This window comes from Myotis nattereri (assembly GCF_964212035.1).
Source record: "Myotis nattereri genome assembly, chromosome: 8".
NCBI lineage: Eukaryota > Metazoa > Chordata > Mammalia > Chiroptera > Vespertilionidae > Myotis > Myotis nattereri.
The window spans coordinates 20,195,642-20,209,812 of NC_138083.1; the positions used below are offsets into that span (position 1 = coordinate 20,195,642).

Consider the following 14,171-nt stretch of genomic DNA (forward strand, 5'->3'; position numbering starts at 1 on the left):
CAGTCTGTGGTATCTATGGGATCGTTGTGATTAGTGGGATGTTGGCTTCTTTTACTACTTCTGGTGTAGTTCTGTTTGCAACAGTTGTCTGAAGAAGTTTTAAGTAAGTATAGTGCATTAATGAATGCTACTAAATAGATTTAAACATTTGGAAAATATTTCATATATTCTCAAACATGTTCATAGTTATGTTGCTTCATAATATTATATTTTGCAAAACTCTGAAAAAACTTTGTTTAGTATACACTAGGTTGATATAGACTACTTCCTCCAAACTTGCTACATACAAGGAAATTTAGCCCATTTAAATGTTGTTGCCCTGGTCGGATGGCTCTGTTGGTTGGAGCATCATCCCATACACCAAGAGGTTGCAGGTTTGATACCTGGTCAGGTCACATACCTAGGATGTGGGTTCGATCCCCCGTCTGGGCGTGTATGGGAGGCAAATGATCAGTTTCTCTTTCCTTCTCTCTCTAAAAAATCAATTTAAAGAAACATATCCTCTGGTGAGGGTTAAAAAAATTTTTTTTAATAAATATTGTTTAAGGAAACCCTGTAAGTAACTGTTTTATATAAGTTCTTTGTATAAAACCTTCTATTTCCTCCTTACGTACACAGATAGATATACACTGAAAATATATAATGAGGACATCTTAAAATTGACAATCCTTAAACCAGTAAAATGTGTATGTAACATAAATTTGTGACCAGCACTCAATTTAGAATTGTTTATAAGTAAATGCAGTTCATCTTGTAGCTATGTTTATGGTATTTAAGTTGTACTTGATCATTTTATGGCCCAGAAAAAAATGGGTTTGTATCAGCAGAACCATTCAGCGAGAGAGAAGTAATGAATTTGCTCCGCAGTGATATGTAGTAATGATGCCCTACAGTCTCAACATCGAAGAAAATAATTAAGTGCTTTGATCTGATTTATTTGTCATACTGATCTTCTGTCTCTGCTCTCTGCATCAACCCTCATCCTATGCCCAGTTTTAATTTGGAGCAAAATAGAACTTTAATACATAGTTTCCCTTTATGTATAGTTTTCCCAACCTTATATGCATCGTTTCTATAGCTCTAGGTGTGAAGGTGTCTCCGTTATGGATAAGAGCCTTGAACATGTCCTGTGGAGAGATGACACCTGTGATTGTCTTGTCTTCCCTCCTCCCATTTCTGCCATGACCACTGCTCTGATGATCTTCCTTCTTCATCATCATTGTCTTCCTAAATTTACATGTTGATAGACAAGGGGGGGATTGAAATGTTCTCTATATAAAGTAGGAAGTATGACCCTTTGTCATCCTTGTATTTAAGCTGAACCCAGGTGAAAATCTCATGAGTGAAAATGTTGGAAATCTATCTGTAGACTTGTGTTACAAATAATATTGAAAATGTACCATATTCTCAGTGCAATTTTTAAAAATCATACTATTATGCCATTAATTCAAATAATATGATTCAGGTGAACCTCCTAGAAAGATTGCAGCAGGCCTTGTGCTCCCTTTTGACTGACCTGGGCCAAACCAGGAACCTTTACCTGATGTGAAAATCAAAATCATCTTGGCTATCTCTCAGCAAACTACTGACATGTAGTATAGTGCCCAGCACATAATTGTTGCTCAGTAAATGTTTATCTCTACAACAAGAGTCCTCTCACCTCCACCTTAATTAGTATCAAAGGTTCATTCACTTTAAAGGCTTAAAATCTTGTAGGATAGGGAGGCATTTATATATGTAAGTAATATCAGTTATATACTGAGATGGCAGAGATGGTGAAGGATGGCTGCTTGTTCTACTGTGGGCATGCATGTGGGCAGGGGGGGATGGGGATGGCTTCAGGGTCTGTCTGGCATAGCTTGCTGGTAGGTAGTGAAATGCACTGAGATGGAATGTTCTAGATATTCTCCAGCAAGACTGTCAGATTTGATTTTAGACTCTTTGAATTTGAGGGTCCAGTGTGACATCTAAAGAAAGATGTCTCCAGGTTGGGTACTGGGTCTGCAGCTCAGAAGAAAGGTGGGAACTGAGACAGGAATTTGAGACTCATCAGCCTGTGCTTTAGGCTGTGTGATTCCAAAGGCTGGCAGTGCCTACCAACTGCTGCTTGTCATCGTGACCTCAGGATGTGGGCTGATGTGCACCAGAGTTCCACCTACTCAGCTCATCAACAGAGACTATGGGATAAAGGCCAGAAAGAGAATTCTTCTGAGATAAAGCAAAATATATTAATTGTGTTTTTATATTAACAATCATTGAGGGGCAGAAAGATTTTTTTTCTCCTCTTTGTACTCATTTTCTTTCTCCTTCTTCCTCCTCTTCCTTTTTTCTCTGTGTTTTCTTCTCTCACTTTCCCCGCTGCTGTCCACTCTGGTGGCTGGTGACCTGCAGCAACATTTTGTATGGGCTCGTCACCAGGACAGAAAGGTCACCTATGGGGTTTTCCTTCTGCAACCCAAGGAGAGGGTTAGGGGATATTTTTCATAAGTTAACTGTCCCTCACTTTACATAGTCACATGCTGCTTATAACCAGATTTGGGAACTGGAGATGCATGCTTAAGTAGAGAGCAGATATTATTTATGTCTTATTTATGCAGCTAGATTAATGTTTTCAATTCTGGAGAAATTTGACATTCTAATCACTTTTTGTTAATTTTTAAATTATTTGAAACAGTTTTTAGTGACTTTTCCCTCTAATTAATGCTGATTTTTTTTTTTTTTGTGGTTAACAGATTACTGTCCTCGATGAGACATGGACTGTATTCAGACGTTATAGTCGTTTCCGAGAAATGCATAAAACATTGAAGTTAAAGTATGCAGAGGTAAGGTGTGAAATAACTGTCTCCAATTAAGAACATTGGTTTTATTCTTGATAAAGTGGATGAGTTGATTGCGTTGTCAACGCCCCGCCTTTAGACCTTTAGACATTAGCTCATAAGTGTCATCAGGTTTTATTTCAATTACTCATCTGTCAAATATATCTTTTTAATTTTTCTCCTTTGTTTCATTTCTGTTTTATACAATTTAAACATTTTCTGAATATAAGATTTGAAAGTGATAGTAAAGTGACAGTAAATGATTTTTTTCATAAATTTAAAATAAATATTTTAATTAGTTTACAACTTCTCAACTGTGAGTGTCACCTATTAAAATGAAATAGTAATAAATTCCTTGGTATAGATTTACCCTTTTTTTCTCTTAAAAAAGACTATGTTAATGTTTAGACTTCTTAATGAGAAGTAAAGTCATAACAGTTAATTTGCCATCAGACATGGAAGGGAGATAAATGGTAAATGTGGCATGCATTAGACCAGATATTCAGTGTGATACATTAGTGATTTTTTTTTTACAAAGATTAGTTTTTAAAATACTTTTAAACAAACAAAAAATTCTTAAAATTAATGCATATTTCTAAATGAATGTATTATTATTATTTCCCTTCAACTAAAGAAAACCTTATAAGCACAGCTCTTTGGTAATCTGGGGTTAAACTGACTGCAAATCAATCAATAGACACTGCCTAATTAGGCTGTTTTCCCTAAGTATTTCCTTAACTTTTCCATGCCTTCCACTCTTTCTTATCTGATACACAGTATAAAGAGAATTACTTTTTGTAAGTAAAGTGATTCCTTGATGTGTAGAAAAGATTGAGTCCCGGTAAGTTTAAGCCATCTCTGAATTCTGTTGCTGAGCTATCAAAATAGTATTCTATTTAAAATTGAAGACGTGCCCAGCCGGTGTGGCTCAGATGGTTGAGTGTCTTCCCGTGCACCAAGAGGTTGCTGGTTGGATTCCCAGTCAGGGCACATGCTCAGGTTTCAAGTGCGATCCCCGAAAGGGGGCATGCAGGAGTCGATTGATGTTTCTCATCAATGTTTCTCTCTCTCTATTCCTCACTCTAAAGTCAATAAAAATATTTTTAAAATTTAATTTACACTGAAATAAATAAAATTGAAGAAGCTTCAGCTATGAATTATAGTTGTTTCCAAGAGGCTTTAGTTCCAGAAGTAACTGCTTCAAAGTCAAGTTGTTAAGTTTGTTCTGCAATTTTCTCTTCATGTCCAAAGTTTATATGGACAATAAAAACTGAGAGTATTGTGTACATATTGAATGTACAGAGCAACTTGTTTTTAAAGTGAGTTTTCCAGTTCCTTAACTACTTGGTTATAAGCTATGACCTCAGTACTTTAACAGTGTACAAATAGTCATATCAACATTCAAAGTTCCCAAATCAATGGGAAAAATAATTTGCTTGAAACAAAAAACCGAAAAAGAATAAATTACACACACACACACACACACACACACTATACATATGTTATTAATTAGTAATGTATTTCATATCAGTTTTCAGTGCCATTCTATGGGGCATATTTTTTAGATTCTAGTAATACAGAAGTGGACAAGAGCAAAAATGCCTTCTCATATATCTTAAATTCATATGGGAACAGACTTGTCTTGTGTCACACAACTGGTGAGCAGAAGCTAGTGTAGAATCCCAGGAAGTTTGATTCTATTTTTTATTCCTAAACAAACAATAATATAAAAATAAAAATGAGGGAGAGATATCTAAAACTGCAGTAGCATCTAACTCTAGATCTAGGTAAATCTTATTTCAGTGAGACAATAACAATGACCATTTAACATTTTCAAGGTGAAGCTTATATATCAAGTTGATAATCAGGTATATATTTTTTCTGTAAAGTTGATTTCTCTTCTGTATAGCCTAACTTCACATACATAGTCTTACTAGCTAAGCATTTATTAGCAATTAAGATGAGTAATCTGGTTATTAGGTATTCATCAATTATGATTGCCCTTATTGTTAGCAGTTTCTTCTGAATTCTAAATAGGTTTACCTTTAGTTTTGAATTAATTTGTCTTCTTGGTAGACTGTCATGTATTGTGCAAAATAATCAGTCCTCTGTCTGTTTTTTCTCTGTTCCCCTTCATTGACTTTGTATAGAATCTTAATCATGTTAAACCCTGCGTTTTCAAGTTCCACATCTATAAAATGACAGTACCACAGCTAGTTTGTAAACACTTTGAGGGACTCAGATAAAGTATGTTATTGACAGCACTATGAAGTGGCACACAGCATCTGCCAGAGAGCATGTCTGAAATTTTCTCAAGCAAATTGTTTCCACAGCACTCTATCTGTATAGAAACTATGTCATTGTTTTACTCTGTTAAAATCAGTGCAATGCTTTTAGATATCAGTAAAGGTATGTGCTCAGGTACAAAGCCTCCCTAAGTGACCTCTTCTCTCGACGGAAGAGGCAGAGTTACTATTCATGTTTAGTGTCTATGAAGTCCACATCATAGAGTCCATCAAGCCAAAAACATAGCTCTTCAAGGAGCTGAAAATAAACAATTTTAAAACCACATTCCCTTCAGCCACTGGAATGCATAGTGAAGACCTAGTGTTCCCTCCTCCCTCCTCCCCTTTTGAGCGAGTGTCTAGTAGGCTGTGATGTATTGAATAAAGTAGGAGGACACGGGGCTGGGATATCACAGGGTTCTTGAGAGGTTCAGAGATGCCAACCTCTATGATTTTTAGAGGAATTTGTTTTAGTACTTTTAACAAGGAGTCCTCCCGCGAGAGCGAGAGCCTAATAGGCTCCTTACCTCTCTGGGACACGTCTCCCAGTGAACGCAGATAAGCACTGGAGTCCATCGCTGAGGACCCTTTTGTAATCTTGGCTGAGAGTGATTCTGAAGCAGGTTTGTTGTGTTGGTCTGCCTACAGTCAAAAGGATGAACCATGAAATTGGGATATTTTATGTATTAAAATGTTCAAACAAAATAAATGCTAAGGGAACTTTTAATGGCTCTGTGTAGTGAGAGCATAAGTTAGTGGGACAGGCCATCTTGCCTATCTGTATCATAACTTAGTTATGGTGTCATTAGAGCCCCCGAATTTCAAATAAGATCAGCCTCCATCAGCCCATCCCCAGGGGGCTTCCTCCTGCAGAGCTGAGGGGAAAATATTTCCAAAACCTTCAGGTGAAACATGAAAGATTTCTGTGTGAGAGCAACTCTTCTCTCTCCCATCTGGCATGTCTGAATGCCCAGTAAATACCAGTGAGACTGAAGGAAACGATTAGGCAAGAGGTTATTTAATTGGTATATGAGACTTTCAGATCGTGCTGATAGAACCATTTCTCATCTTCTTTATTTTCCAAGTAATTTCCCCAAAGCAGCACCAGAAAAGAGGAAGAAAAGAAACTGGCCACTGGCCTTGTGTTTGTCTTGGACAGCTATGTGCCATCCATCACTGAAATGCTTTCGAAACAATTTTGTAAACAGCATTCCAAATTTAATATAAAATTGCAAATCTACTCACCACCCAAATTATAACGCTACCAACCATAGCCACAGGGAACATGCAGTAAGCCTTAGATAAATTCTGCCGCATCAAGCCCTTGGCCTGCTTGAATTTTTAAATAGCAAACAACTCTGTAGGCAAAACTAGGTTGCTGCCAGCTTCCCGACCTGGTTCGTTATCAGAGGCCAAGCTATCTCACTGATTTGTGTCACACCGTTCTCTCCACTTGATAGATAAGCAATATTTAAATCACTGTTTCTAAGGGTGGGTGGCAGCTCAGAATGCATCAGAGTTAGCTGGGAAGCTTTTCCAAGATATGTGGACCCGGGCCCTAAACTAGGAAATCCCGATTTAGCACAGCTGATGTGGGGCCCAAGAGCGTGGAGCAAAAGCATCCTCAAAACGATGCTCCCTGGACCACTGGTGAGGACGCTGCCTGTCATTTCATTTGCATCCATCTTGGGGACATCAGATAATTTGTCATTATTATGTGTCACCAAGCCTACAGGTGATTTCCAGTGACAAATAACCTTGTCAGAATTAATGACAGGCTAGTTTAAACCTAGACAATGGAAACACTTCGATTATCTCTTGGATCACCAAAGACTGTGAAACAGACTGTATCAGACTTTCCTCTGCAGCCAGCAAGGAAACTTCAATAGCAGTGGTCTGGGACCATTGGCACAGTATGAAATGTAAGTACTTAAAGATTGGCAGTCCAGTTTTTCCTTTTAAAAATGAGAAATCATATACACAGCGAGTGTTTTATTCAGTTACATCAAGACTTGGGGCATATACAAGGTTCATATCTCCAGATTCCTTTCCACGACTTCCGTCAGGAAGGGAGAGTCCTCAGAGTGCTCCAAATGAGACCAAAGAGGAGGAAATATTCCCTGTAACAATCTGCTGAATAGTGAGACCCCATGGATGGTAAGTAGAAATGGGGTTCCTTCTTTTGAATGACAATGACAGGTTCCTGTGATATCTCCGTCTCTGAGACAGTTAACATCATAGTAAAAGATGGAAATACAAGCATTTGAATGAATTCAGCTGCTTTTATTCTTTAAAAATGCAATGTTAATTCTCACAGATCTGAAATGTCACTTTCAAATATCGTTGTGACATATAAAAATCCTCTAATCTGTCTTCCCTGGCTCATGCCTAAATAAAATCAACACTGGTTTGGGGAGGAGGGAGATTTTATGTGGAGACGTGACAGCCATTATACTGAGTATAATGAAGTCAGTGCAGTCCTAACTGCATTTCCAACTGTGGTTTTATACCTAGGATGACTCCAAGTTCTTGCACTTCAGTGGCAACAGGACAGCAGCTTCCGTTGGTCGTGTGTCCTTGTCATAAATTGCTGGCTGCTCCACGTGGACCACCAGCAAAGAATTCCGCTTTGCTCCCTCATTCAGCAGATACTGTTTAATGAGAGTCTAGTGTGTGCCCAGCTCTGGGCTGGGCACGCAGCAGGTGTTCATAAATATTGTGTAGCATGCTCAAGTTACCATATCAGAGGTAGACAGGCAACTTGTTGCTCCTTTAATAATCCACCAAGGTTGTCCTGAAGAGTTGCTGCTTCGTGCCTCTAACAAATCAAACTTGGAGGCGAATTGCCTATTTGTTTGTGAGTGTATTTCTCAGTGACAGCTGTTCTTATAAGGCCTTGGGAGCTGCTATTAATTTTGAGGAGTTAGAAATGCTTCCATCCAGTCAGCTGTGAGAATTATGGCAGCCCTTTGATGAGTTTTTATTATTTGCATTTCTCAAAAGCTGGAGTGGCTGAAATTTACAACCACAAACCTGCACAGTGTGGATGTTTTAGAAGTTGCCGATTATCATGTAGGTGCATCTACTTGCAAAAGACAGGTTAGCGCGGCTTTGACCAATTAGAGTACCATATAGGATTTTTCCTTCCAATCTTTAAAAACTGGGTACTAGTTAGGTAGTGAAGAATTACATGAGTAACACAAATACCTAGTAAATGAGGAATGACAATAAAGTTCACTTGTATCGGGTGATTACAGAAGTTAAATGTTTTTATTAGTGAGGGTTCCATACTTTATTAGTTCTCAGTTTTCTTTCAGTGATTTATAATCCAGTTTTTTAATTGTTATACAATCATAAATAATAGGCAAGAATTTTTATTGCTCACTTTAATTTCTTTTCTATATGAGGGCTGTCATTATTTATATCCAATGGAATAACAATGCCATTTATCCAAACCTGTGCTGTCTATTGCCTCTGAGACCACCTGGACTTACTATGGGGTCTGTCTAACCTAAAAAGTGAACTTGGCCAAGCGAGAAAGGCTGCTAATGAAGCAACCATTTCCAATACATTTAGTTTATCTTCTTGATGGCAGCAGACTGGCTGACCTATCTTATTAAAGTAATCAACTTTGAAGTCAGGATTTAAGTGTGATGGTTCTTAAAAGATAATTTGGCTGCATCAGTTCACTGGGAATCAGGAAAGGAAAAACCAACTTGTAGATAGAAATTTCACTCTGAGATCATTAAGATCATTAAGAAATATTGCAAAGCAGCAGAGAATGCTGACTGTACTTCTAATATGCATAAAGCTAGCTAACTTGATGGATGAATGGATGGATACTCAATACTTTCATTTTCCCAAAGCCAAGATTCAAAAATGGGTCTGTAAAATGCCTATGCTAGTTATACTAGTAAGCAACTACTTATTCTCTTATCTGACTCTATTGATAATTCTTCATGTAGATCAACTTAAAAATTAGAGGCTTGTTGGTTGAATGCTCAGAGTTAATAACTGGGGTTGTTAGACTTCACAGGCACTGAAAAGGAGAAAGAAAAATTTCATTGGAAATCAGTAGCCTCAAAGTTATTGATTATATTTTTCTAAAGACTTTTATTTTACTTCTTTTGTTTTTAGAATGTGTTTTATTTACTGATTTGCAGAATAAGCTTGACATTATGTTTCTCTAGGCCCCAAAGAAAGTGCTATTTTAATCCTTATTTGTTTCCTGTGTTTCATTCTGCATAATCAAATTTCAAAATTATACAAAGTAGACCATAGGGCCATTATTAAATTTTTTTTCCAGTGTTCGCTAGGCCTATCGCGTCTCCCACAAATATCCAATTTATTTGACCTCAGTCATCATTTTTAATTTTAATGTGCAATGTTCCCATAAGAGCTCAACTATCTTTGCATCATTTCTCACTCCTGCTGCAAAGATAATAGCAGTAGCAGGAAAAGGTATCATTTTAAGGGTTTTCTCATAGTGCATTCCCATTTGTGTCTGTCCTTTTTCTATTCGACAACCTCTTGAAAGTTAATGTTTTATTATTATACTGGGCTCTAGTTTCCATCTACACATCTTTGCCTTGCTTCAAATAAGAATGCTATAAAGATTTTACAGGAAATAAGGTACATTCCTCAAAAGCAATATAGCTGAGATCATACATAAAATATCTTCATGGTATCTAAAGTGCTACTTCTGACTCAGTATAGAGAGAGTTTAGCCATCAGTACCTGAGTTACAGAATTTCAGAGCTGAAAGGAAACTTAAACATCTTAGTTCAAGTCCCTCATTTTAACAAATGACAAAACTAGAAAGGTTGTACTCCTTGTTCAAGATTGTACAACCATCTCTTTGCTGAGCTGAAATGTGTTCACATTTCAAGTCTCAGCTCAGCAAAGAGATGGTTATATAATCTTGAACAAGATTAAAATAAAAAGACATCGCCCAGCCGGTGTTGCTCAGTGGTTGAGCATACACCCATGAACCAGGATGCCATGGTTCGATTCCCAGTCAGGGCACATGCCTGGGTTGTGGGCTCGATCCCCAGTAGGGGGCATGTAGGAGGCAGCCGATAAATGATTCTCTCTCATCCTTGATGTTTCTAGTTCTCTCATTCTCTCTTCCTCCTCTCTGAAATCAATAAAATATATATATTTTTAAGTAAAACAAAATGAAAAGACATGATATTAATTTCACTGTTTTATTAGATTTGTGAAAGAGCAATCACTTTTGATTATTTCTATAAAAATGGAACATGCTCATTTATAAAAATTACACATAATTCAAGAAGAAAGCAACAGATTACCCCAAATTGTTCTCTAATACAATCAATGTTACCATTTAATGGACATTATTGTAAGTTCTTAAGTGAATAGGCACAGATAAAAGGATAGATATGTGGATTGATAAAAAAATTATAAGAAGAAGAATAGAAAGAACGAAACAGCTTTATAATATGGTGTTCATTCTAGATACACCATTTTTCATTACAAACATATTTAATTTTACTTGAACATAACAGAAGTGGAAGAAAATACAGTAAAACTAAAGAAATTGCTGAACTTCAAATTAAATGTTCCTTCACCACAATCTATATCAAGATCTCTAAAATATATGAAAAAAGATTATAAAATATTAATGTTAGTAGCTAGTTTTCATTTTACAAATTATCAGTTGTGTTTTAATAAATGCCCAATTAACTCTCTTAACAGAGATAACATTAGCACACTTTACTTACTCCCATATCCCACATTTTTAAAATTATATTATTATTTTATATTATTATTTTGATATTGTAAAGATATATAACATTCACATTCTTTTAGACATAGATTAGACATAATTCCATTTTAGTTGTGGGTTTAAATAGAGGCAGTATTTACGTTACCATGGTTTCTTCCTCTCGAGATCTTTATATTGTGCTGCCTCTTGGTTGGTTTTGGTCCTCCAGGATGTTTTTGAAAAATGTGCCTTGATGGTTTTACCTGCTTGAGAAGGTCTGTCTGTGGCCTGCATACTCAAAAGACACTGTGGTTAGATATTAATGTCTTTTAGTGTCATATTTTCTTTCCCTACGCACATTTCATTTTGCATTGTTAATTTTTCTACACTACATACTACATGTAATCTGTGTTCTTGTGTTCATTCTACGTGTGTTCCAATACTGTTTTTGTTTCTTCATGGTGTTTTTAGCAAGTTGAGGGGAGTGGCAGGGCAGGTATGGAGAGTGTGGTGGTAGCTAACTAATTTTTCTTTTTTCAATCAATTTTGTTTGTTTTAGAATAGTTTCAGATAGTATTATTGTGTTTTTCACCATGCCTTGTGATTTATGCTGGAAGCTGGACATGAGGTAGTGGGGGAAAGGAATTGAGGTATTCTAACTATTAGGATATGGATATGTGTGCCATTTGCTGTAGGTATGGTGTCAGAGGCTGAAATTTCCTCTAGTGCCCTTGTTTTGGTTTCCTCTGTTGTTTTGGGTTTTCCTAGAGACTGCTTTTTTACATTTTAATTTTTTAATTACAGTTTACATTCAGTATTATTTTGTATTAATTTCAGGTGCACAGTATAGTGATTACACAATCATATACTTTACAAAGTGTTCCCCCTGATATTTCCAGTATCCACCTGGCACCGTGCATAGTTATTGCAATGTTATTGACTATATTTCCTATGCTGCACTGTACATCCCCGTGATGATTTTGTAACTGCCGATTTGTACTTCTAAATCCCTTCACCTTTTGCACCTAGCCACCAACCCCCTTCCCTTCTGGCGACCATCGGTCTGTTCTCTGTGTCTATGAGTCTGTTTCCTAGAGATTTCTTCAATAGAGTCTGAGGCTTACTGTCCTTTTAGCTGTAGCCCCTATTGTTTTACAGGAGCCCTAGTGATATGGTGGGGAGGTGTGCCGGCGGAGAGGTGCTCCATAGGCCTGTGATAGCATCCCAGTCTTTTCCTGAGCCTGAGTGGGGCAGTGAACTTCCCCTGGCTCAGTTAGGCTTTGATAAACAAAGGTGGTTAGATTTTGGATAAAAGAGTTTCCCTTAAGGGCAGGCCTTGTTAAGGAAAACAGAGAATTCTGGGTGTATTTTCAAATGGCTACTTTCTTCTCCTGCCAAACCTGAGGGGATTTTCCTCCCACCTTCACTGTCAGAGTCTGGTGGGACTCCTGGAGGTGAAACTCATGAAAGCGTGGAGACCACCCCAACTCCCTCCAATGCTCCCCTCCCCCCAGCTCTTACCTCTCATACTACTCTGCATTGAGCCTCCAGCAATTCACCCGTCACAGTTTAAAGTCTTTCTACCAATACTGGCTCCAACTTGGGCTTCTAGGCCTCTGAGCTGTGATTTTCTGTCTCTGCCTGTCTGCCTTTCCGATTTTGGGACAGTAGTTTGCCTCGTGGCCTCAATTCTCTGATGAGCTAGGAAGAGTTGTTGATTTTTAGTTTGTTCAGCGCTTTTTTTTTTTCTTTTTTCTTTTGTCATGACAGGAATAATGGCTTCTAAGCTCCTTAAATATCAGATCAGAAACCAGAAGTTCTCTTTGAATAGTTATAAATTTACAGAAAAAAAATGTGAAGTTCGCTCAGTGAGTTTTCTTATACCCCATATGCAGTTTCCCCTATTGTTAACAACTGACATTAGTATAGTACATTTGTCACAATGATTGCTACATTACTGGGAACTGATATTGATAACATTATTATTAACTTCGCCGGAAGGGAAGGGGGTTGGTGGGCTAGGTGCAAAAGGTGAAGGGATTAAGCATATTTTTAACTATATTATTAACTATATTTTTTAGTATCCCACCCAGGATACCACATGACATTTAGTCATTATGTCTCCTTAGGCTTCTCTTGCCTGGGACAGTTTCTGATGCTTTCCTTGTTTTTGATGACTTTGACAGTTTTGAGAAGGGCTGGTCAGATGTTTTATGGAATGTCCCTGATTGGGATTTTCTGTTGTGTTCCTCAGGGTTAGATTAGAGCTATAATCTAATCTAAAAACCAGAGAGGTAAATAAAGTGCCATTCTCATCACATCACATAAAGGATACATGTGCTGTCATATCAGTACAACTTATCATTGTCTACACTGACCTTGATCACCTGGCTCAGCTTTCTCTCCAGGAGATGTACTCGGTTTCCCCCCTTTCCATACTGTGCTCTTTGGAGGAAGTCACTGTGCACAGCACACATTTTAGTAATGGGGGAGGTATGTGCTACTTCCTTGAGGGTGAAGTGTCATAAATATTTTGGAATTTTTCTACAAGGGAGGCTTGTCTGTTTTTCCCCATTTCTTTATTTATTCAATTGTTTATCCAATCATTATGTTTTGGGTTATTAGCCATTATGATTATTTTTTTTAACTGACAGCTTGGCCATTAGGAACTCTGTCAGTTGTCACGTGTGTTCCTTCTAACACTCCCAAGTGCTTTTGGTTTGAGCCCCTCTTATTGCTGGCACCACAGATGCTTCAGCTTATTTTATACTAGAGACCCAGTGCACGAGATTCGTGTACTGGGGGAAGGGTGTCCCTCAGCGACCCCTCAAGGGATGTCCACTTGATGGCTTAGGCCCGGTCGCCCCGCCTAAGCCGGCAGTCAGACATCCCTCTCACATTCCGGGGCTCCCGCCACCACCGCTGTGCTCGCCAGCCATCAGTTGGGCTTCTAGCCGAGTGTCTGCCCCCTGGTGGTCAGAGCACATCATAGCAACTGTTCATTCTGCTGTTCGGTTGATTTGTATATTATGCTTTTATTATATAGGACTAGAGGCCCGGTGCACAAAAATTTTTGCACGGGGGCGGGGGGGGGGGGGGCAAGGGGGATCCCTCAGCCCGGCCTGTGCCCTCTTGCAGTCTGAGACCCCTTGGGGAGTGACCACCTGCTTACTTAGGCCTGCTCCTCGGGGGATTGGGCCTAAGATGGCAATCAGACATCCCTCTGGCAGCCTGGCAGCCCTCGGGGGAGCAGACCTAAACTGCAGTCAGACATCCTTAGCGCTGCTGAGGAGGTGGGAGAGGCTCCCACCACCACCACTGTACTGGCAGCAGTCAGCCTGG

General features: G+C 38.3%; 1 protein-coding gene across 2 annotated transcripts in view; it reads left to right on the forward strand.

Annotated features, from left to right (window-relative positions):
• Positions 1-14,171, forward strand: part of KIF16B (kinesin family member 16B) — a gene marked incomplete at its 3' end in the record, with an annotated part of 271,444 nt that overhangs the window by 218,729 nt on the left and 38,544 nt on the right. For both annotated transcript variants that reach the window (XM_081097230.1, XM_081097229.1), the window contains one exon: positions 2,733-2,822. In XM_081097230.1, the coding sequence (XP_080953356.1) occupies positions 2,733-2,822 (90 nt within the window). The remainder of the gene's footprint in view (positions 1-2,732; positions 2,823-14,171) is intronic.